The sequence below is a fragment of the Phyllostomus hastatus genome, unplaced genomic scaffold (assembly GCF_019186645.2).
Source record: "Phyllostomus hastatus isolate PE091 unplaced genomic scaffold, TTU_PhHast_1.1 phas_contig_495, whole genome shotgun sequence".
In the NCBI taxonomy this organism is placed as follows: domain Eukaryota; kingdom Metazoa; phylum Chordata; class Mammalia; order Chiroptera; family Phyllostomidae; genus Phyllostomus; species Phyllostomus hastatus.
Genome location: NW_025333895.1, coordinates 9,143,878 through 9,165,848, shown reverse-complemented (window position 1 = coordinate 9,165,848; position 21,971 = coordinate 9,143,878). Strand labels below are relative to the sequence as shown.

General features: G+C 70.0%; 1 protein-coding gene across 6 annotated transcripts in view; it reads right to left on the bottom strand.

Moving 5' to 3' along the window:
- The window catches only part of SARDH (sarcosine dehydrogenase), a 34,785-nt gene that overhangs the window by 9,392 nt on the left and 3,422 nt on the right, over positions 1-21,971 (bottom strand). For 3 of the 6 annotated variants that reach the window (XM_045846060.1, XM_045846059.1, XM_045846063.1), the window contains 15 exons: positions 19,775-20,135; positions 18,433-18,611; positions 17,739-17,918; positions 17,131-17,254; positions 16,871-16,971; positions 13,065-13,169; positions 11,951-12,080; positions 8,702-8,788; positions 8,343-8,433; positions 7,499-7,640; positions 6,543-6,626; positions 5,271-5,384; positions 2,889-3,027; positions 2,386-2,499; positions 1,266-1,413 (listed from right to left, as the gene is read on the bottom strand). In XM_045846060.1, coding sequence (XP_045702016.1) covers positions 1,266-1,413; positions 2,386-2,499; positions 2,889-3,027; positions 5,271-5,384; positions 6,543-6,626; positions 7,499-7,640; positions 8,343-8,433; positions 8,702-8,788; positions 11,951-12,080; positions 13,065-13,169; positions 16,871-16,971; positions 17,131-17,254; positions 17,739-17,918; positions 18,433-18,611; positions 19,775-20,105 — 2,069 coding nt within the window. In that variant the 5' untranslated portion in view covers positions 20,106-20,135. Of the gene's footprint in view, positions 1-1,265; positions 1,414-2,385; positions 2,500-2,888; positions 3,028-5,270; positions 5,385-6,542; positions 6,627-7,498; positions 7,641-8,342; positions 8,434-8,701; positions 8,789-11,950; positions 12,081-13,064; positions 13,170-16,870; positions 16,972-17,130; positions 17,255-17,738; positions 17,919-18,432; positions 18,612-19,774; positions 20,153-21,971 lie in introns of all 6 variants that reach the window. The other 3 variants (XM_045846062.1, XM_045846061.1, XM_045846064.1) reach the window with 2 other exon arrangements.

Sequence of the window (21,971 nt, the reverse complement as noted above, 5' to 3'; positions counted from 1 at the left end):
GTCACAAAAGCGCGGCAAGACGGCGAGAACGGCGGGGGAGCAGCAGAGCCCGCTGGAGGCCAGACCGCAGACGCGCCCTCGAGGTGTGCCGTCCCGGGGGGCGGAACCCAGGCCCTGGACCGTGGTCTCACCGCCTCGCCCACCCCCATCCCACGGGGCTCCTCGCCTCCCCCCACCCCGCCGTGCCCCGCAGCCAGCGCTCATGCTTGACGGACTGCCGAGGCCTCCCCGAGTCCGAGAACACCTTTGCGGCCTGGGCGCCCTGCCCCTCGCCTCCCTCCCGGCCTGGGCGCCCTCCTCCTGCACCCTTCCCTCTCCCACCCACTGCCCCGACCCTGCCCTTTGTCATTTTTTTCAGGTCTCTGCTTGGCTGTCACCTCCTCCGGGAAGTCCTCCCTGACTCCCTGAGTCTGGGTCCACAATGGCTGTACCCCCAGGAAACCAGGGGCCCTGTGCCCGGCACAGACGGGGTGCTGGGCAAACAGACCCACTGAGAACAGCCCGGCCTCACACTGGAGGGAGAGCTCCCCACCAGCAGGAGCTGCCCCCCCCCCGCGCTGTCCTGCCAGGGGACCCCCAGGGTGCTGGGGCTGCAGGGTGGCCACTGTCACCCTCATTTCCACCCCCACGGCACTGGGAGCTGCCGCCCACGCCGGCTCCGCGGCTACAGCTCTCCGCATTTGGCCAAGAACCTCCCAAACAACCCCTCCCCCTTCCCGGACCCAGGTGCAGCCAGCCCACAGAGCCCGTCCTGTCTGTGCTCCCCAGGGCAGCTGGGGCCAGGGCCGCCCCGGTGTCTTCCCCACCAGGCCCAGGGTTCGGAGGGGCTCAGGCGCACAAGGGGCGCCCCAGCCCCGGGCCAAGGGGGCGAGGAGGGGCAGTGGGCACCCAGGTCCGCGGAGCTCCATCTGGGGAGCAGGCGACTGCCCCCCCTTCTCAGCGCAGACACCGCTCTCAGCCCAGGGGGCGGGGAGCTCCGCCCACTGCCTGGAGGGGAACCTCATTCCCAGACTGTGTCAGTGACCCAAAGACCCTCACGGGCCCTTGTGGGACCCCTGAGTCCTCGGACGCTGACTCACCGTGCGGTTCAGTCGGACTCTCACCGGAAGGGTTTTCTGAGTTGGGGGCTTTGGGAAGGATTTGTCCGGAAAGGAGTCCCTGGTTCGCGACGTCACGTAGCAAACCGGATACCCCACTCCCGGGCCGGGAGGGGGGCTCTGCTCGCAGAGGGCCCCAGGCGCGTGCGGCCCCCCGCCCCCCCTCACCTGGCTGGGCCCTGGATGCTGATCATGCCCAGGTCCTCCGAGCGGTCGACCAGCTGGCACCGGAGCCTGCGGTCCTGCAGCACCGTGGTGATGTGGGACCAGCTGTGCTGCGCCACGGCCCCGCCCACGGCCAGGTAGAAGCCGTCCCCTGGAAGAGAGGCCCCAGGCTTGGAGCTGGACTGGGGGGGGGGGCGGGGGCGGGCAGCAAGGGCGGCCTGCGTTTCCTTGACCTTGAACGACCATCTGGGCACAGGGACCAGACCCCCCCTCTGGAGACCCGAGATTTCCACTGCACGTGGGACACGGCACGGGACCTTCACTGGGACCGGGGCAGGGGCGGGGGGTGGGGGGTGCCCCCCCCCGAGGGCTTTTCTGGGAGAGTCTCAGGCTTTGGCTACTTTTCTTTCCTTCTTTCTATAAAGATGTTATTTATTTACGTTAGAGAGAAAAAGGAGGGAAAGAGAGGGAGAGAAACATCCGTGTGTGGTTGCCTCCAGGCACCTGGCCCGCAGCCCAGGCCTGTGCCCTGACTGGGAATTGAACCTGCGACCCTCTGGTTCTCAGGCCAGTGCTCAGTCCACTGAGCCACAGCAGCCAGGGCTCTGGTTGCTTTGCACAAAGGTTCCCCATGCAGGACAGTGTGGGAGCCCCCCGACGCCACGTCACCCCAGGGGCGTCTGAGCCCCCTCCGCCGGCGCCAGGCAGCCCCCGCGTGTCCCCTCCCCTCTCGGAGCCTCGGGTCCTCGCCAGCTTCCCTGTCACCGCATGTGTCCACACGCCCGACCTCCCGGCACCCGGCCTTGCCCACGCCGCGGGGCGGGGGGCCCAGGCTCGGGAGGCTACTCGCAGCCCTCCTGGCACCGCCGGGTTCCCACTGGGTTCCTGAGCGCGGCAGCAGCAGAGGCCGGCCGTGGAGGCGGCAGAGCCGGGCCCGGCGTGTCTGTGCCCCGCGTTCTCCCTGGGACCCTCTGACCTGCCCCCACGGCTGCACGTGATCCCCGAGACGGTGCCCGGGCCTGGGCCTCCACGCTCCTGGGCGGTGCAGGCCACACAAAGCTCCCACCAGCCTTTCCCCAAACGTCCCCACGCAATGCTGCCCGCCCTCGGGGACACCACTCACCTTCAAAGGCCGGGTCGAGGGGCGTGGCCTCCCGGCCGGGGGCCAGGCGGCTGACGGTCAGGTCGCTCTCCGTGCCCCCCCTGGCGTTCAGCATGCAGGTGTACACCGTGGAGCCTGGGCCGGAGGGAGGAGGGCCCGGTCTGTGGGTCTGTGCCGTGCTCAGCGCGGGCCCCACACGCGTGTCTGGAGAGCCGCGTGGCAGAGAGCCCCGGGAGGACCCCACGGCTCGGTGATGCCACCTCGCCCGGGGGGCCTACAAGGGGGTGGGCAGGCCCCCAGCACTGTCACCCCCCGGGAGGGCCAGCATGAAGGGAGGGTGTACCTCCGGGCCTGGGCATTGGTGATGGGGCCCGGGGCCAAGCCCCGGGGGCCGGGCCACGGGCTGGGGGGCCCCAAAGGTGGCAGGGTCAGCTGCCACCTGGCTCCAGTGCCCAGGACCGGGCCCACAGAGTTCTGCGGGCGCCGAGCGGAGACAGGACCGTGACCCGGCCCAGCCCTCGTACCTGGGGGGCAGCTGACGTCGGCGGAGAACAGCCAGTCGGCGGCCTTCCTGGCGTCCGGGCCCAGCAGGTAGAACTTCCCGAAGTAGGACATGTCGAACACGGCCGCGGCGCCTCTGCAGGCCAGGCACTCCCGCTTGATCTGCAAGGGCGCGGGGCCAGCGCTGGGAACTCGGGGGGCCGCCCCCCGAAGTGCGGGGCGCTGGGCTCTTCGCTGCCACCTGCCCTGAGCCTCCCCTGCATCACCACCCCTCCCTGCCCCCGGCTCAGAGACCCACGACATCCCCTTCAAGCACAGAGGACACGCCCGGGGTCGTTCTTCGGCCGTCGACCGGACGCAATACTTTCAAAGGGACTAAAGTCAGACCAAGTCTCTCTCCCGTGAAGACAGGGGAACCCACAGAAGCCCGGCAGCAGGGCCTCAGAAAATTCTCAAACGGGTGAAATGGATGACACGTCCCTCCATCACCGGGAGACCAAGGGCCACCACCAGGGGACTGGGAAGCGCCGTGAGGTGAGTGACACTAAGCCCCGCACGGGTGACGGCGTGTGCGGCGGCCTTCATGCCGGCCGACGCCGGTCCTGGGGAAGGAGCCCACGCGGAGCAGGACCCGGCCCCCCACTTCGAGAGGCCGGGGAGGAGGGGGGGGCAGGTACACCCCGAGCGAGCAGCAGGAGGGAAGTAAGAGACGTGGGTGCGTGTGGGGCAACGCCCAGCGTCCGGCCGTGACCACGACCCGAGGGAGGGGGTCGCTCGGCCGCGTGGCCTGCGTGCGCAAGGACCCACAGCCGCCCCTGCCTGATGGGGACGCCCCCAGGAGCCGAGCAGGGAGACGGGGCCCCGGCTCCGCCACCGCCCCTCGGCGCGGCGCGGGGTGGGGGTGGGGGTGGGGGTCCTGGGCAGGCCGTTCAGGCGGGAGGGAGGAACCAGAGGCACCAGACTGCAGAGGACAGAGACGGCCCCTGGGTGCACACGGCCCCTGGGTGCAGACACCTCTAGGAAACCCAACAAACTCACGGAAAAGCGAGCGGAACCCACAGAACGCTCCGCCAAGCCTACAGGTACAAGGCCGACAGGGAACCACACTCAAAAGCGACTGCAGTTTCACACACCAGCAATGGACAGGCAGCAGTGGGCTCAGCCCCGGCTGCCGTGGCTCAGGGGGCTGAGCGCCGGCCTGTGAACCAAGGGGTCGCCGGTTCGATTCCCAGTCAGGGCACAGGCCTGGGTTGCGGGCCAGGTCCCCAGTAGGGGGCGCAGGAGAGGCAACCACACATTGCTGTTTCTCTCCCTCTCTCTCTCCCTCCCTCCTCGCTCTGTAAAAATAAATGAAATCTTACGAAAATGAATGTAAGCAAATAATTTCATTTATATCAAAGAACTTAAAATGCTTATGAGTAAATTTAACAAAAGAAATGCAAAACTCCATCTAAAAACTAGGAAACATTTTTTAAAGATCTCATGTATCATTTATTTTGGAGAGCTGGTGGTTCAACAGCTCCCACAGGGGGCTGCACACGGCTGCACCCTGGACGCTGGGGCACCCCCGCCCCACAGACACACGGCCCTTCCCGTGGTTGCTATGGCCACGGCGTCTCCACCCTCGCTGCCCGGCCCTCAGGCACTGAGCCGGACCCGGTGAGCATGCTTCCCCCCTCCCCCCGGGCTCTGGGGACCCTGGGCTGGGGCCCGGGCCCCACGCGCACACGGAGGCGCGATGGGGCGTCAGCCACCTCTCCGGTCAGCCGCCGCCACAGGGACAGCGACGCTCCACTTCCTAACTGCTTCTCGAAGCGGCAAGGACGCCCGCATCGCACTTTCCACAAACGCTGCCCGTGGGCACGGCTGTTTGGGAGCACGGGCCTTCACTTGGGGGGAAGGCCCGGCCCCCAGTCCCTCACCACCTCCGCCCCAACAGGGCGGGGAGCCGGGCGCCCGGTCGGACCAGCGGGGAGCCTCACCTGCCCACTGGCGGAGCGCGAGGGGCAGCGGACCGGCCTGGACCCCAGACCCGCCGCGGCTCGGCCTGCACTGCAGGGGCTGCGGGGGAGCCCACCCACATGAGGCCGTGGACCGAGGAGGGCCACCCTCACGAAAGCTCGCACAGCCCCCAGGACAGCTCCCAGTGCGGACGGACGGACAGATGGACGGACAGAGGCTCAGGGAGGCGAGGGCCCGGCCGGAGCCGCACAGCCAGACCCCAGCCCAAGCAGCGAGGTGGCCCCCGAGCCTAGGGGCCGGCTGAGTCTCGTGCCGACGGAGGGAGCCGCGTGGGACAGGAGACTGTCACCCCATCTGTCCTGGAAACGGAGCCAGGACGGAGCAGGGAGCCCGGCCTGCGGGACGTCCGCCGTCGGGGACAGTGGGGGGTCTCCACTACCTACCACGTCGTGGTGGGGCGGGAAGTCGAAGGTGTAGTCGTCCTGCAGCAGCCGGTTGTAGGCGTAGTCCGTGTGCGCCTGGTGCCCGTAGGCCCCGTAGTAGTCGTAGGGCAGGACCTGGGGAGGGGGAGTGTGGTTGGCGAGGGCCCCCCCCGCGCGCCCGCCTTCCCGCCCGACACGGACTAGGCCCGGGAGGCAGCGCAGGCTTCCCACAGGAGGACAGAGGCTGCCCGTGAGTGTGGTGTGGACACAGGTGGTGGTGGCGGTGGGTTCGGGCACCTTGGTCACCGTGCTGCTGGGTGGTGGGTCTCAGAGGGGCACCCCAGCCACTGCAGCCTGGCCGGGGGTTAGAGGTTTGGGGGTCATCTAGTCCTGGGACAGACTGGCTGGGAGGCAGGCGGCCCTGCAGGGCACTGCCCTGGCCTGGCCCATCCTCCCCACCCAGCCTGTCCCAGCGGCCTTGCCTCCGCCCCGAGGGGCAGCTGCTGCACCTGCTGGTCTCGGAACATCCTGTCCCCTCCACTCTCCCAGGGGACCCTCGCCCAGTGGTTCGCACCTGGGGAGGGCCCGGGTCCCCACAGGCTAGCAGGAGGTGGACGGTGCCCGGTGAGGCTCCGGGACCCCGGGCCGAGGCCATCTGGGAGCTCTGGCTCCCGGGTCCCTGGGGGGGGCCGGGCACAGGCCTGGGGACGTGGGCTGCTGGGGGTCGGAAACGGGTTTGGCTGCAGAGGGCGTGGCAGAACACGGCCACAGGGAAGCGATTTTAATTCATTCAAATCAGAACGAAAAATGTCCCCCTGCTGGGGCTGAAAGCGTCCCACCGCCTGCCCCCGAGGGCCGGCCCCAGGGGCTCAGAGCAGGGGACTCCGGCTCCTCTCGCTGGGGCCTGGGACCCCCCAAAGGCCCGGACGCTGTGGGGTCCCAGCTTTCACAGGGGCCCACAGTGGGCCCCCCTGTCTGCGCGGTCCTCCCACTCACATACACCGGCACCGGCAGCTGCCAAACACACAGGCACAGAAGTACCAGAAGCTGCCCTAATTTCTCCCTCGGCCTGCGGAGGGGCAGAGGCTGCCCCAGGCGCCCACGCAGACCCGGAAGGCCCGGCCCCCGTGGGCGCTGACACCCAGGGAGAGCTCTGCAGAGGGGGCCCCCAAAATCATGGCAGATGGGCGGCGGGTCAGGCTGCACTGGTGGCGGGAACAGCAGGACGAGCAGCCCCTCGGGCAGGGGGCGGGGGCTGGCACGGGGGTGGGCGGGGCTTGGGGGGGCGCTCACCGGAGCGGCGCCTCCCGGGTGGAACCATCCCGGCCGCTCCCAGCCGTGCCGCTCCTGGAACACGCAGCCCCGCGCCAGGAGCTCCTGCGGGGGATGACAAACACCCTTCGCACCGGGTCAGGCGCCCCCGTGAGGGCGGGGCGGGGGCAGCCACCGAGTCCCCCACTTCATACCCGGCCGGCAGACAGCAAGGAGGTCCTCGCTCCCAGAGCCAGGACACAGGCCCAGGCTGCCGCTCCAGGCCACGCCCCCAGCTATCCCATCCCCCCAAACCCCAGCCTGTGGAACCACCTCCTGCTACCGACTGAACTGCTGACCCACAAACCCCGCGTGGAAGCCTCGAACCCAGGGTGGGTGTGTTTGGAGACGGGGCCTCCGAGGAGGGAACTGGCATGAAACCAGGTCGTAAGGGTGAGACCCTGACCCTTGCGGGGACACACCACAGCTCTCCGTCCACCCCGCGCAGGCCAGGGAGGAGGTGGCCACCCAGAGGCCAGGAGGAGGAGGAGCCAGAGGCCGGTGCCTCGTTCTGGGCCTCCCGCCTGCAGGACCGCGGGCAGCGGGTGTCTGCCGCTGAGGCCCCGCCTGTGGCGTTTAGTTTGGTGGCCCAGCAACCCCACTCCCAGGTGTCACCCGGCAGGAATGACCCCAGCCACTGTAAGAGGGGGCAGGCACGGAGCTGGAGCACAGCTGGGCCCACCTGAGGCCGGGCGCCTACGCCCCGCCCACCGCCCTCCAGGCCCCGCCCCCTGACCCCGCCACGCCCCGCCCCGCCCCGCCCCGCCGTCAACGCGCAGGACAGATCCCCAGGAGCGTGCTCGGAGCACCTTCCGTTAGACGCACCTGGACACGCACGAACCACGGCGTCTCCAGCTGCCCCCAACGTGGGGTCCCACGTGCACGCAGTCACCCCAACACCCCCCGCCCCCCGCGAGTGGCGGGCGCGGAGCAGGCACCTCGTGCAGGGGGTCCTTCCGCATGTCGCGCCCGGCCAGGGGCTCGTCGTGGGGGAAGACCACGGAGTAGTTCTTGGCGTAGGACTCGTGGCTGCGCTCGCGGACCCAGCGGCGGTGGTCCGTGAGCGAGTGATGAAAGCGCCTGTCGCCGAGGGAGCGGTCGGTCACCGCCGTGGGGCCTGACCAGGAGGGATGGGCGGGGCACCGGGAACCCAGGGCGAAACCGGATCCTCGGTCCCTCCCTGGCGGAGGCTGGGGTATCAGGAGGCACCCCCGCTCTCCACTCGCCCGCTGCGGGGCCTCGGGCACCCGGGACCTTGGTGAGCTCCGCCTCCCCACTTCGACCCTCCCCCCACACAGCCTCCCTGCCAGCCTCCAGGGGGCACAGCTGCCGGTGGCAGCAGCGGCTGGCTCGTCCATGTGCACTGTGGCTCAAGGAGCGCGGCTCCAGCCCCTGCACACTTGCAAATAACCCTCCTCCCAGCTCAGCACCAGGCCAGCGCCTGTGCCTCCCTCCCTCCCCACCCCCCTCGGCCGCTCCCCTCCCTCCCCAACCCCTGGGCCGCTCCATCTGCACGGTGGGAGGGCTGGGTCCGGCTGGGGGTCCCAGAGCCATCAGGACCGCCGGGCAAGATGGGGGGGGGACTGGAGGAGACCATGCAAACTCACAACAGCCTCCCTCCCTTTCTTCCCTTGCTGCCGCCTCTTCCAAGAAGCCCTCCGGATTTCAGGGGGGGCTCCTTTCTAAATAGCCCTGACTCTTGCCCCCACCACACCAGGTCCCAGGGCGGCTGGTGAGGAGCCACCCCCAGCCCCCGCCCCGCCGACGTCCGTGTGCACCTGCCTGATGTCGTAGCCGTACATGTCCTTCTCCGGGCGCCCGTGGACGATCCAGTGAGCCAGCTCCTGCCCGCAGCCGCCGCCCAGCATCATCCCTGCCGGGAGCACAGCCACGGCCTGCAGTCCACCCCCAGGGCCCCCACCCAGGGGGTCCCGGGCCCCCCATCCCCAGGGGCAGCACCGCTCCCCGAGCCCAGACCTCACCCCAGGGGGGCTGCCTGCCTTCTAGCCAGACCCCACCCACCCCTGCAGGCCCCCCAGGCCGGCCCCTCCTGCCAGCTGGGGGAGCTTGGAGAATGAATGGGAGGAGGGGCCACAGGGCACCAAGGGGCGGGGCAGGGGCCCGCTGCCGCCCGCACTCACCCGCACTGTTGAAGCCGCAGCCCAGGAAGAACCCTCGGAGCTCGGGCGCCTCCCCCATCAGTGGCTTGTGGTCGGGCGTGAAGGACTCTAAAAGGGAGGGAGGGGCTGCGTGCACCCAGGTCGGGTCTCCCGGGAGGCAGGGCTCTGCAGGCGCCGCCGTCCACCAGACCCTCCTCCGCCTCCAGACCCAGCTCCGAGCCCCTTCTTCCTCCAGGGAGCCTCCCGGGGAGTTCCTGCCACAGTCCCCTGGGCGCCTCCACATTTACCGCCAGAGCCACCCTCCCGGAGCCGGTCCTGCCTTACCGGGGCCCTGGTGAGCCCCCTGGCTGTCAGCGTTCTCCTGCCGACAAGGGGCCTTTCCCTGAGCCCCCACCCCGGGCAGCGCGCGGCCCCCCCCACCGCACCATCACCCTGCTGGGTCGCTGCCGGCCGCTCTTGCCCACTGGGCCCTGAGCACCAAGCGAGCAGGGACTGGGCTTTGCTCGGCACGGTGTCTGAGGCCCGGCCCAGGGCCCAGCACGCAGCAGGGGCCTGGCAAACGTGCGCTCAGTGAACGGGTGACCCTCAGTCCTTTGGGAGAGGGGACGAAGCCCCCCGCGGCGGGGCTGCCTCGGGCAGGGGCCAGGGCACGGAGGCCGAGAAGTACGAAAGGCTGGACCGGGCAGCCGCAGTCCTGAGCCCCAGCCCCGCTCCCCCCCTTCCCGGCCGTGGGACCTCGGACAAGTCATCGCGCCTCTGAACCTTACTTAGCTCCCCCGTCTGGAAAACCGGTGTCGGGGTAGGTGCCTCCCGGGGCTGGGAGGCCCTCCGTCTGCGGGGAGCCGCAGCCCACCCGGGGGTGCCCAGGGCTCAGCCCGGGAGTCCGCGCTGGCCGGTGGCAGCCCCACCCCGGGGAGCTGACAGGGCGAGGGAGACGGAGGAGGTGTGCACGCGAGCGAAAAGGGAGTCTGGGGTGAGGAGACCCCGTGGAGCGAGGGACCTCAAAGGGCTGCGGGGCTGGTGGTCCTGGGGGGGGGCAGGCAGCCCCGCCCCCGGGGGGTGGATGCAGGCTCAGCCCGGGTCCCCTGCGAGAGGACAATGGACCTGGGACCCCGGGTCAGGGCCGCCCGGCTCCAGCCTCTGCTGCCTGCGGTGACCAGGGTCGGACCCGGGGAAGGGAGGGCAGCATCCGAGCTGAAAGAGGCCCAGCCTGCGGGGGGGTCTCGGGGAGCTCCCAGAGAGCAGGGGAGGGAGGGCCCCTGGGGGCAGAAAGGCGCAGGGTGGCTGCAGGGGAGGGTGAGCTTCCTGGGTGGGGAAGGGGGTCCAGCTGCTGAGGGGGTGGGGCAGCTCCGAGGAGAGGGCCCAGCTCCGGAAAGCAGAGGTGAGGCCGCACCCTCGGCCGGGAGGACCCAGGGAGCTCTTTGGGATCCGCGATGTCCCCAAGCCCCGGGCGTGGGTGGGGGGGGGAGGCAGGCAGGAAGCACCCCGGGGGGACTGTGAGGGGCCGGCGAGCAGGACCCCGTTTCCGGGGATGAGGGTCTCCCCAGTGCTCAGCACAGGACTCGGGACTGAGCCCCACAGAGGGAGCTGCAGGGTGCCCGGGACCAAGGCCCCCCCCTCGGCTCCAGCCTCCAGGCCCTGGAGCTCTGCCCGCCCCGCCCCCTCCACTTCCCAGAAGAAGTCGGGGCCTGGGGCTTCCCTGCTCTGCCCCCGAGGCCAGAGGCCCCGGCTGCTCTGGGGCTCCTGTCGAGGAGCGCCGCTGACCCCCGGATGCTCCCCGCAGCCGGGAAACCGGCTGGGGAACCAGCTGGGGGCCGTCCTCCCTCGCTCACCCTCCCCAGGCGAGAGCCCCATGGGGGCCTGGGCCCCCGGACTAACTGCACTGAGCCGGCTCCCCGGGTTATCAGTGCCGGGGGCGGGCGGGGGGGGGGCTGTCTCTCACTGCCAGATCCCGGGGAGGCTGGGGGTGGGGTGAGTCACCGCCGGCTCCCACAGCAAGCCCAGCGCTCGGGACACGGCCACGCTGCCCCCTGCAGGCGGGCCTGGGCGCCCCTCTGCCTCTCCCTCCCGGGACACGGCGCTTCTCACCCGAAGCCCTGAGCAGATCAAAGCAGCTCGGGCCGGCGTCCAGGCAGACGCCCCTTGCGCGGGACGGAGAGAGCTGGACACCCACGGACGCACAGTCCTGTCTCCCCTCGCCCCCTGCGTGGCCTGCGGACTCCGCCTTGCCCCCAGGCATCTGGCTGTCCACGTCCGCTCACGGGACCCACGGCCGACTGCGGGCCCAGGGCCAGGCCCCGCTCCTGCGGGTGGCTCCTCCTCCTCGCCCCGTCCTTTCCGGGTGGCTCTCTGCCACCCACTTCACAGGTGGCGGCGCCGGGGCGCCGGGGCTCACTTACAGCCTCACTCACGCCGTCCCATTGGGGCAGCGCCGTCTGTGTCCGAGCCCCTCCGCCCACGGCCCTCGGGGCCCCTCAGACAGCCCGCCCGGCTGCCTGGGCTGCCCCGGCCTGTGGTCCCCTCGCTCCCCGGGCCACCCCAGGACGGCCCTGTCCCGGCCACAGAGCCAGGGAGCGGTCACTCCCCCCTGCGGGGCTGCACGAGGTCTATCTCCCATTCCCGGAGTCTGGCCTGGCAGGCATCCTGCGGGGGCCGGTGGCCTTGGCCGGGCTCTCCAGCTCCGGGGTCCGGGGCCCTGGCCTGCAGCCCCGGATGTGACCTGCCGGCCCTCTGGGGCCCCGGGCGGGGACCTGGCACTCCGTCCCCAGTCCCGTGTCTGCTCCGGCCCCCTCGGCTCCGCTCTCCCCGAGGCAGACAGCAGGGCCGGGGTGGGGGGGCCTGCCCACACTCAAAGAGGTGGGGCCGACCGCCCCGGGGCCCAGCCAGCCAGGTAGAACGTTCTGGAAAGCAGGCAGAATGGGGACGGGACTGGACTGCGGTCTCCGGTCCTCTGAGCGGCGCCCTCGCTCAGCCCCATTTCACAGATGGACACACCGAGGCCCGGGCACCAGTCGAGCGGAGGTTAGGGGCCCGGCCTGGGGCGTCGGGAGGTGCTCACGCTGGGGTGGGCGGAAGCCTGGCCGTGAGCCCATCGGGGGCCAATCTCCGCGCCCGCCACTCTTCGGCCCCCGCCCGCGGGGGAGAGGGAAGTGAAGCCCACCCCCGGGGCCGCCGGAAGGAGGTGGCGAGGAAGCACAGGGGCCCCCAGGCTCGCGCCTGGCACCCGCCAGCCTCCGGAGGACACCCCCGCCCCCAGGCCGCCCCACTCACCGGGGCCACAGACCGTGGACTTGACCCCCGTCTTCTCCAGCACCGGCACCCGGTTGATGGCGCCCTCGATGTGCTGAGTGAACACATCCCAGTCCAGGTCGAAGAGGCCGAAGGCGAACTTGTCCGACACCTTGGCGGGGGTGGGGTGGGGTGGGTGGGGTGGGGACGTGCCCTGTGACGCCACCCGTGGGAGTGGCGGAGACGCCCTGGTCCCCTGCAGGTCTCCGAGGTCTGTCCCCGCCTCGCCGACCCCACCGCGGGGCCTGGCCCAGGTCTACCCGGGGGCCCTGCTTGCCCGCCCTCCCTCAACCCACCCTCCTCAGTCGGGTCACGTCCCCTCTTGCCCTTGAGCTTCCTTCCTGTGGATCCCCGAGCTCCTCTGCGGTCTGCAAAGCCCTACATGAGCCGGCCCATGTCTCACACCGACCCACCTTCAGTCTCGGAGACCGGCAAGCGTGGCCCCGGCCTTCCCCTCCACCTGGGCAGCGCCCTGCCCGCCTTGTGCTCTGCAGGGCCCTGCGCAGTGCGACCTCCTCGAGGAGCCCTCGTTACTTCTTTGCTTATTGTATGTCCCCCCACCAAAATACAGGCCTCCTGGGACAGGAACTTTTATCTTAGTTTCCCGTTTCCCCAGAAAGTAAAACAGGGCCTGGCCCACGTTGGTCATGTAGTTTTTCAGTGTGTGGTTAAACGCACGAATGGAAGAGCCAGGGCGGCCCACACACGCTCGAGGTGGCCACGGGGCGGCTGGGTCTGCACACAAGTCCCGAAGTCGCCAGGGGTGCAGCCCAGGCCCGGGGAGACGCCGCCGCCCGCGGGCTGAGCTGGGCAGGGCCCAGAGCTGGGGGCTGATGGACAGGGGACTGCAATGTCTTCCTGTTCTCCAAAGGTTGCCCTTGCACAGTTTCACAGCCTCCAGCCTGGGCGCTGTGACGCAAGCCCCCCAATCTGGGGGGCCTGTACCCCAGGTCCTCCAGGGGTCGCAGCAGAATGGGTTTGACCCTTGTGGAGCCGGGCGACCTGCTGTTTCTCGGGGGCGGCGAGGAGCTTCAGGAGGGGGCTCCCCACACTGAGCCGCAGCCCCGGCCCCTCCCCCACTCCCTGCGCGCCTCACCTCCTCCCAGAAGATGGGGTTCGCCTCGTAGCCGCCCACAGACAGGGCGTCGCCCTGGAGGCGGAGGTAGACAGAGGCATCGTGGTCCCGGACGTTGGGCATGTTCTGGAGGGCAGAGCGGAGAGGCCTTGGGGTGAGCCCGGGCTGGGAGGGGCCCAGCGCCTCCCCAGGGGGCCCCAGCCCACAGAGGGCCCACCGGCGTCCTCCTTGTTGTAGGACCCTGAGGACACAGGGGACCCGGGGTCTCGGGGTGCACAGTGGACGGAGCAGCACCAGGCGAGTCTCTCCTCCCCCAAACCCGATAAAAACAGCAGCACAGACCCAAACAGGAGGAGGAATGTGGTGGAGGGGGGAGGGGCGTATAACCCACCGAGAGGAGAGAGCGGGGAGCCCAGCAACACGGGGTGGGGGGCGGCAGAACGTGTGTGCGTGTGAGAGACACTGTGTGTGTGTGTGCGTGCACGCATGTGAGCAGGAAGCGGGGGGAGGGTCTTTTCCAAGCAGCTGGGCCAGGCCCCCTGCATCCCCACCCGGGCAGCCCAGGGCCCAGCCCTGCCCTGCGGGAGGCCCGCCCGAGGTCTGGCTGTGGACACGGGGTCCCCAGAGGCTGCAGGCTGGGCACGGTGAGGGGTGAGCCCCCCCACCCCACACAGCACAGTGGGGACTAATTCTCGGAGACACCGGGTGGCCAGGAGAAGACTCCAGCGGCGGAGACTGGGGACCCTCGGCCGAGAAGAGGGCTTTCCCCGCCACCCCTGTGAGGGGCCCCCCCGTTCCCCCGTCCAGCGTCCAGTCAGCCCGCGGGGAGGGACACAGCAGAGGCGGGGGAAGGCGGGCCCGCGAAACGGAGGCGCCGTCCCACACCGAGAAAGGCGTCTTCCCGTGACGCAGGATCTTCAAACCGAAAATCCAACAGAAGGGGCAGGGGCGGCCGAGACCCTCTTCCAGATATTTGGCCAAAAAAAAAAAAAAAAGAAAACCGGGAATCAGGAAGTCGGTCCTGAAGGGGCGACACCCACCTTCCAGGGGCCCCGGAAGGAGTAAGTGGGGCCGAAGGAGACGTCAGCACAACCATCCGAGACGGTTTCTCGGGCTGAGACGCTCGGGTCCGAGCATCCGAGGGCCCACAGGGGCCCGACTGGCCCTGCGACCGGGCCGGGCCTGCGCCGCGGCCGCGCCGGGCTGAGCCCCGGTGAGCGCCGGGTGAACAGGCGCGTCCTCAGCGAAGACACAGCGATTCCGAGGGCCAGCGACCCGGCTCCCCTCAGAACTCGGAGAGACGGGTTTAAATGCAGAATCCTAAGCCCTGGCTGGTGTAGCTCAGTGGGTTGAGCACGGGCTGCGAACCAAAGTGTCGCAGGTTCGATTCCCAGCCAGGACACATGCCTGGGTTGCAGGCCATGACCCCCAGCAACCGCACATTGATGCTTCTCTCTCTCTCTCTCTTTCTCCTTCCCTTCCCTCTCTAAAAAAAAATAAATTAAAAAATCTTAAAAAAAAATGCAGAATTCTGGACCCAGACAAGCCCTCAGCCCAGTGTGAGGAAAGAACACAGGTTTTTAAATTCACTCGCGGACACAAAAGCATTTCCTTCTTCTCAGACGGCACCCGGGGAGCCTGGCGTGGATCCAGGGAGCAGCAGACCCACGGGGGGGGTGGGGGGGGCGGGGGGGGTGAGAAGGCCCTGGGGGACAGCCCCGCTGAGGCCAAGGGCTCCGTCCAAAGCCGAGAGGACGGGAAGGCGCGGGCGGAGTCCGCCGGGGGAGGGGCCGGGGCTTCCAGACTCCTCGCAATCGGGAGTTCCGGGGGGGTGGGCGACTGTGCAGAGTATGTTACCAATGGGCGTTTGGCAGGGGAACTGCAACAGTTACGAATATCACCGCAAATGCCCTGGACAAAATACTAGCCAGCGAAACCCAGGGCCACGGGAAAGGATCAGAGACCACGACCCACTGGGACTGGTTGGTCCTGGGAGGCAAGGCTGGTTTAACGCCTGAGAATGAATCTGAGCGGCGCCCCGGGCCAGCAGAGGGAGAAGGCCACGGGTCTCCACCGGGGCGGAAAGGCCCCCGGACAGAGCCCGGCACCGTTCACGACAGGACCCTCGGCCGTCTGAGGACGGGTGGGGGGGAGCTGCCCCACGGAGCGCGTCCGAGAAACACCCTCGGCGGACGCAGCCTGGTCTGCAGCCCGTCCTGCGCGCTCAGGCCGGAGACGGCGGCCCGCTCTCGGCCCGTCCGCTGCACGGGGCGCGGGGGTCCCGGCCAGAGCGGCCGTCAGGTGGGAAGAAGGAATGAAAGGTGTCCGGTCGGAGAAGAAGAAGTAAAACTGCCGCCATTTGCAGATGACGGGGTCTCGCATCTAGAAAACCCGAAGGAACCCCCTGAAAACTGTTAGAACTGACACAATAGTTCAGCAAGGCTGAAGGGTACAAGCTGACACACAGCAACAAAATACTACATTTCACACAGTGAGCACATGGAGGCAAGATCGTTCCAGAAAGCGAGCGGGGGCTGGGGGGGCACGTGGATGGGGTGCACCCCTGCCCCCCAGCACTGTGCACAAGCTATGGGGTTCGGGGGGCTGTGGGGGACGCACAGGGGCGCTCGGGGCCTGGGAACGGGGAGGGAGACTCAGCACGGCCCCCCAATGCGGTCTCTGCAGCCAGCCGGGCTCCGGAGAGCAGGGCAGTGGGGCCACCTGGTGGCCAGGGCAGCCCCTGACTTTTCTTCCAGCAGGAGCCGTGTCCCCGTGTCCCTGTGTCCTGATGACCAAAGGAGGCCGGGCTCGTCCAGGGCGGGGTCGAAGCCCCCAGGCCCCGCGTTGCCAGGGCTGACCCTAACCCAAGGCCACACTGTCCGCACCCCCAGACCCTCTGGCCTCTCTGAACGGCCGGCAGGAGCTGGCTGCTACCCTCCAGGCTCTCACCCCAGTCCCTCTCGGCCACCTCCAGCCGTGGCCTCCACAGGGGCATCCCCTGCCCACAGACAGGGGCCTGGCAGCGTCCCTGGGCCCCCGAGGAGCCCCGGTCGGCCTGTGTCGGACCTGCCTGCTCACCAGTCCGGGCCTCCCGCCCCTGCCGGGACGAGGCCTCGGCCCTTCAGTTACGACTGCAGCTTCCCCACTCGAGCCTGGGACGCTGGGCTCCTCCCGCCAGTGTCGGGGGGACAAGGGGACAAGGGGAGCCGTGAGACGGAGTGGGGTGACAGATGGGTGGGTGACGGGGTGCAGGAGGAGCACGTGGGTGCGTGGATGAAGGGACGGACAGATAACTGGACAGATAAGCAGACGAATAACTGGGCAGAGAGACGAGGAGCCTTCCATGGAGGGGGAGACAGAAGCAGGTACGGTGGGAAGGACGGCCAGACGGCCAGAGGGAAATGAACAGAGGGGTGGGAGGGGGCGAGGGAAGGAGGAAAAGAGGAGTGGCCTGTGACAGCGGGTGACAGGAAGCCACCGGCTGCCACTGCAGGGGAGGGAGAGGAGAGGGCCAGGAGGCCGGGGGGCTCTGAGGCCAGAATCGGGGCGTACTTGGGGACACGCTGGGCCACCAGCAGGAGCAAGCCCCCCCCCGGGTGCCCTGGAGAAGCTGTGCCCAAGGGCCCAGCGGTCAGCGCCACCGGCCACAGCTCCGCCTCCTCGCTGGGGCCCCACACCACCCAGACGCCCAGTGTCCTGTGCCCATTTCACAGCCCAGGAGACTGAGGCCCCGGGTGCTGAGGGAGCCCACATGGGTCACACTGCGAGTAAGTCCTGAGGCCCCTGCGCCCCCCACTGCCGACGCACAGCCCAGGGCCACTGCTTGCCTGGATGCCCTCGATGCGCTCGGTGACGACGTAGGCGTGGTGCATGGCCACCAGCGGGACCTTGACCCCGGCCATCCGGCCCACGGCGTCCGCCCACACTCCTGCGGGCACAGCGGCACAGCTCAGCCCTGCGGGCACCTTTGGGGACAGCCGGCCGGGGGCGGGGGGGGCGGGCACGGGCTCCCCGCAGGAGGCCCGAGCCCGGGGCCACCGCAGAGAGCGGCAGGGCCGGGAGCGGCCAGCAGCACACACACGCCCACCTGCGCAGTTGACCACGCAGGGCGTCTGCACGGAGCCGTGCTCGGTCTCCACGGCCGCCACCCGCCGCACCCCGAAGTCGTCCGTCCGCACGCGGATGCCCGTCACGGGGCAGTTCTCGATGACCTGGGGCGGGACCCGCTGCTTCCAGAGCCGCCCGGGGCTGGCCCCACCCCCGTCCCGACGGGCCCTGGACCCCTGCTTCCGACGGGCTGGGCTGCTTGGCCCACGTGCCGTGAACAAAGAGGCTGGTCTGACTGAGCGCTGCCTGCAGGCCACTGGCCGCCTGGTGGGACCGCAGGGAGCGTCCGTGTGCGCACAGTGTGTCCCCTGCCCGGGAAGTGTCCTTGGGACAGGCGGACGCATCGTGCCCTCAGGGGGGTATCGTCCCTTTCCTAACGTTGTTCTCTGCGGGCTGGGGCCTCGGGGAAGGACGGGGTGGGCATGGACCCTGACTCCCTGCCCTCGCGGGAGCGGGCAGCCGGCTCAGAGCGGCCCCGAGGCCACTCTGCAGTGAGGAGGGCACCGGCTCCCCTGCATTCCGCTCCCGGGGTCCTCGGGCAGGCGAGGTGGCCGGCAGCGGGGGGCCCAGGGCCGGGGCCGTGGGTACCTGTGCCCCGCGGGCGCTGGCGGCCCGGGCGAGGGTGCTGCAGGTGCCGGCGGGGTCCATGGTGCCGTCGTGCGGCACGTACAGGGTCCCGTACAGGTCGTCCACGTTCATCAGCGGGTACAGCGCCTTGGTCTCCGCCGGGCTCAGCACGTGGGACTCCACGCCGTAGGCCTTGCCCAGCTGGGGGACGCAGGGGACAGGGACGGAGCCCTCGGGGAGCAGGCCTCTGCCAGCCCCAGTCTTCCCCGCCCGGGCCACCAGGTCCAGCTTGGACCGCCCCCCCTCCAGGAGGCCTCCGCTGGTGGCCATGCCCCAGCGGCCCCCGTGAGCACCAGGCGTGAGGACAGCAAACCCGCGTGTCCGGCCTCCCCAGGCTCCGGGGCTCAGTGCCCTGTGCTCTGCAACGTGGCCCCTTCTCGTGGGGAGAAGACCGTGGCTCGGAGAGCAGAGGCCCCCCTCCCAGGCGGCCGTGCCGGCGAGGGCAGTGCCGCAGTGGGAACCCAGACCCATCGGGGCTCCGTCCCGCCCCACGCCGCCCCACCCTCCCTGGGGGGGGGGCGCACCCGCCGACCCCAGCCCCCACCCTCCCTGCGGGGGGCACACCCACCGACCCCAGCCCCCACCCTCCCTGGGGGGGGCGCACCCGCCAACCCCAGCCCCCACCTTCCCTGCGGGGGCGGGGGGGCGCACCCACCGACATGAGCCTCTTGTACTCATCCAGACGCTGCCGGTTGGACGCGATGAACAGGCCCCCGTTCTGGATCCAGCCGGTGTGCAGCCCGGTCTCCGCCGGCAGGTCCTGGCTCACCACGCGCCGTGTGTGGGCCAGCAGCTCCACCTCCACGTCGCTGGGCCGCAGCTGCCACAGCAGGCCTGGCGGGCAGGGGCGGGCACCGTCTGCCCCAGCCTCGGGGTGCTGCGCCCCTCCCCCACCCAGGCCAGGGCCCCCGGGGACCAGGCAGCGCCCGGCCGGCCCGGGGCCTGTCCCTGCAGCCTCCGCAGCCCCGAGACGCCGGTGAGCAGGGAGCCAGGGGTGGAGGCTGGGCCGTGGGCAGCTTGGAGGGCATCAATGTCAGAGGCTCGGTCCCTCTAGCACTGGCTGCGGGCCTCACCCGGGCTGCACTGCCATGGGGACACCGCCACGGGGACACCGCCGCCCCCCGAGCGAGGCGGGAGGATGAGTGCACCCAGAGCCGGCCCTCCCCCACAGAGCCGCTGCCTCTGGACCGGAGTCTGGGGAGCGGGCGGCTGGGAGGGGCCGGGCGCCAGCTGACCGATGCGGGGCACCAGGAGGCAGAGGCGGTGCGTTTGGGCCACCCACGGGTCACCTCCCGGGACCTGGGCCGCCTGTGAGCTTCCCAACCCCAGGTCCAGTGACCTCGTGCCCGGGGCATGTTTATCCCACAGACACCGGTGGACTTGACCCAGGGTTAGGGCAGAAGGTCGGGTGCCCTAGGGACGTGCACACAGTAGGTGCTTAATTCACGCCCACCGGTGAGTCAGGGGGAAGAGAATCGTAGACACACCCGGTGGTCCCGGAGGAGCCCCGTGTGCACCCGCCGGCCCCTACCGCCCCTCCCTGTCCATCCTCACGCCTGTGTGCCCCTCACCCCAGGGACCCTGTGGAGGGGGGCCCCTTCGCTCTTTGAATAGACAGCTGGCTCCCAGCTCTGTCTCAGCTTCGACCTCCGGGGGGCCCCTCCCACCACAGCTGCGGAGACCTAAGGACAGGCAGCCCGGTCTGCCCACCGGCAGACTGGCGCCCGGTTTTCCGCGCTCAGCTGCCCCTGAGCGGCTGTGGCTGCCCGCCCAGAGCAGGCCCTGGCCCCGCCCCCGCCCGCAGCCCCGCCCGCAGCCCCGCCCCTCCAGCGCGGAGCCGGCCCCGCCCCCGCCCGCAGCCCTGCCCCAGCGGAGTCAGCCCCGCCCCCGTCCGCAGCCCCCAGCCCCCGCCCCCGCGAGCCGGCCCCGCCCCCCGCCCGCAGCCCCGCCCCTTCAGCGCGGAGCCGGCCCCGCCCCCGCCCGCAGCCCCGCCCTACCTGCCGTGTGCCAGGTGGTCCCGGAGGTCAGGCGCTCCCGCTCCAGCAGCACGGCCCCGCTCACGCCCAGCTTGGCCAGGTGGTACAGGGTCTGGCAGCCCAAGCTGCCTCCGCCGATGACCACCACGCTGGCCGTGCTGGGCAGGGGCCGGCTTGGGCCTCGGGCCTCCTCCAAGGGCTCCAGGGCGTCCTTCAGGATCCGCTGGTAGGGCACGCTCTTCTCAGTGGTGGGGCCGGCCCCACTGGTCAGGGCCCGCGGCCCCAGGCCCTGCGCGGGGCTCCGCTGGGGGCGTGAGGCGGCCGCACGCAGAACTCGGCTCAGCGAGGCCATGGGGACCCCAGGTGGCACCCGCACAGGGAGCTGGGGAGAGAGTCGGGCTGAGGGGGGGCGGGGGTACACAGGACGCTGTGGGGGCGGGGCCCAGTGAGAGCCCAGGGGCCTGTGCCCACCGCGCCTTCCTCCTGCTGCCCAAGGCCCGTGTGGGCTAATGCCCTGGGTCAGTGCGTGCCTCCCGAGGGCCTTGTACACGCCCTTGTACACTGGGCCAGGGGCACCGTGGTCGGGGACAGAAGGTCCCGGCCAGCCCAGGGAGTGGACAGAGGGCAGGGCTGTGACGGAGCTGGGGAGCTCTGTGGGGCCCCGGGGCCCCGGGAGGGGGCAGTGGGGAGGAGGGGCCAAAACGAGACCCGGGAAAGTGGGGTGCCTGGTGGGAGAGGGCAGGGAGGATGGGAGGGGACCTGAGTCCGAGGGTCGCAGAGAACAGAGGACCCAGACGGGGGGGACTGGAGAGTGGAGGGGCCTGTCCCCACGGCCTCGAGGTGCGTCCTGAGGGTAGGGACCCAGTGACCCCCAGGTCTGGTGCTGCGGGTGGTGGTGGGACAGGGGACATGGAGACGGGTGGGGGGCACCAGAGGAGCCTGTGGCAATAACCTGGGGGGTGAGGTCAGGGGTTGGGGCTGTGGTGAGGGGGCTGGCACTGTCACCACGACACACAGACAGGAGGGCGGGAGGAGGGGGGGGTGCGCGTGGGAGCAGGGATCACGTGGCACGTGGCGGCCGCTCTGACACAGGGACACGCTCAGCCCTCCGGCCCGGACCCCACACGGCCCCTTGGGGACTCCCCCTCAACCCGGACAGAAGTTGTTCCCGCCCAGTGGGCCCCGAGGCGGAAGGTGAGGCGGGCCATGAGGTCCAGCCGTCTGCGCATCGAGCAGGGGCTCAGAAGCTGGGGCCCCCATCCCCGCCTCCTCACTGTCCTCACTGTCCTCCCTGCGGACCTCAGGGCTCACCTGAGTCCCTCCTCCTGCAGGAAGCCCTCCCAGACTTCCCCAGCCAGAAAAATCTCACAATTAGAAGAATGTGACTGGGACCCCATCTTTTCCAGTCAGCAGGTGCTGGGGAGGTGTTGCCCTGGGGGCGGGTCCTGCCCACCATGGGGACAAAGGATGCCTCTGAGGGGTCTCCAGGCCCCCCCCACCCCCGGGATGAACAGGGAAAGCCCGAGGGTTTGGCTGTGAGCCGGGGTGCGGAGGTGGCCGTGCCACCTGGGTGCACGGTCAGGACCGACGTCAGTGAACTGACTGAGAAAGGCAACTTCCGTTCGTGCCCGCTCCGGTGTGCGCCCCGGTCCAGCACAGGGCTCTGAAGTGGAGGCGGGATGGTGGGAAGCTAGGACAGTTCCCTGGCGGGTGGAATGGGGAAACTGAGGCAGGTAGCTAACCCTGCGGCTGAGCAAGTCACAGCTGGGCGCAGAGCATCACCAGCGCGGAGGCCCGAGCACCTGGCGGGGGGCAAACCTCGGAAAACAAGGATCGGGGCTCCGGGGGTAAGCTCCCCACCCTGCCCCCCGCCTTTCCTCCCTGGAGGGGACACCCAGCCTCAGTGGTGTCTCAGCTCCGGGCCCCCAAAAGCAGCAGCAAAGCCACGTGGGCGACGCCAGGACCAGCCACGGTGGCCAACGACCCCCTGCCCGGATGCTGACCCGTGTCGGGGGAGACCGTGACCCTGAAAGGTCACACCGAGCCCTGGCTGGGGTGGCTCCGTGGGTTGGGTGTCATCCCACAAACCGAAAGGCCACTGGCTCGATTCCCAGTCAGGGCACGTGCCTGGCTTTCCAGCCAAGTCCCCGGCTGGGGACAGGGAGAGGCAACGGATCGATGTTTCTCTCCCTCTTTCTCCCTCCCTTCCCTCTGTCTA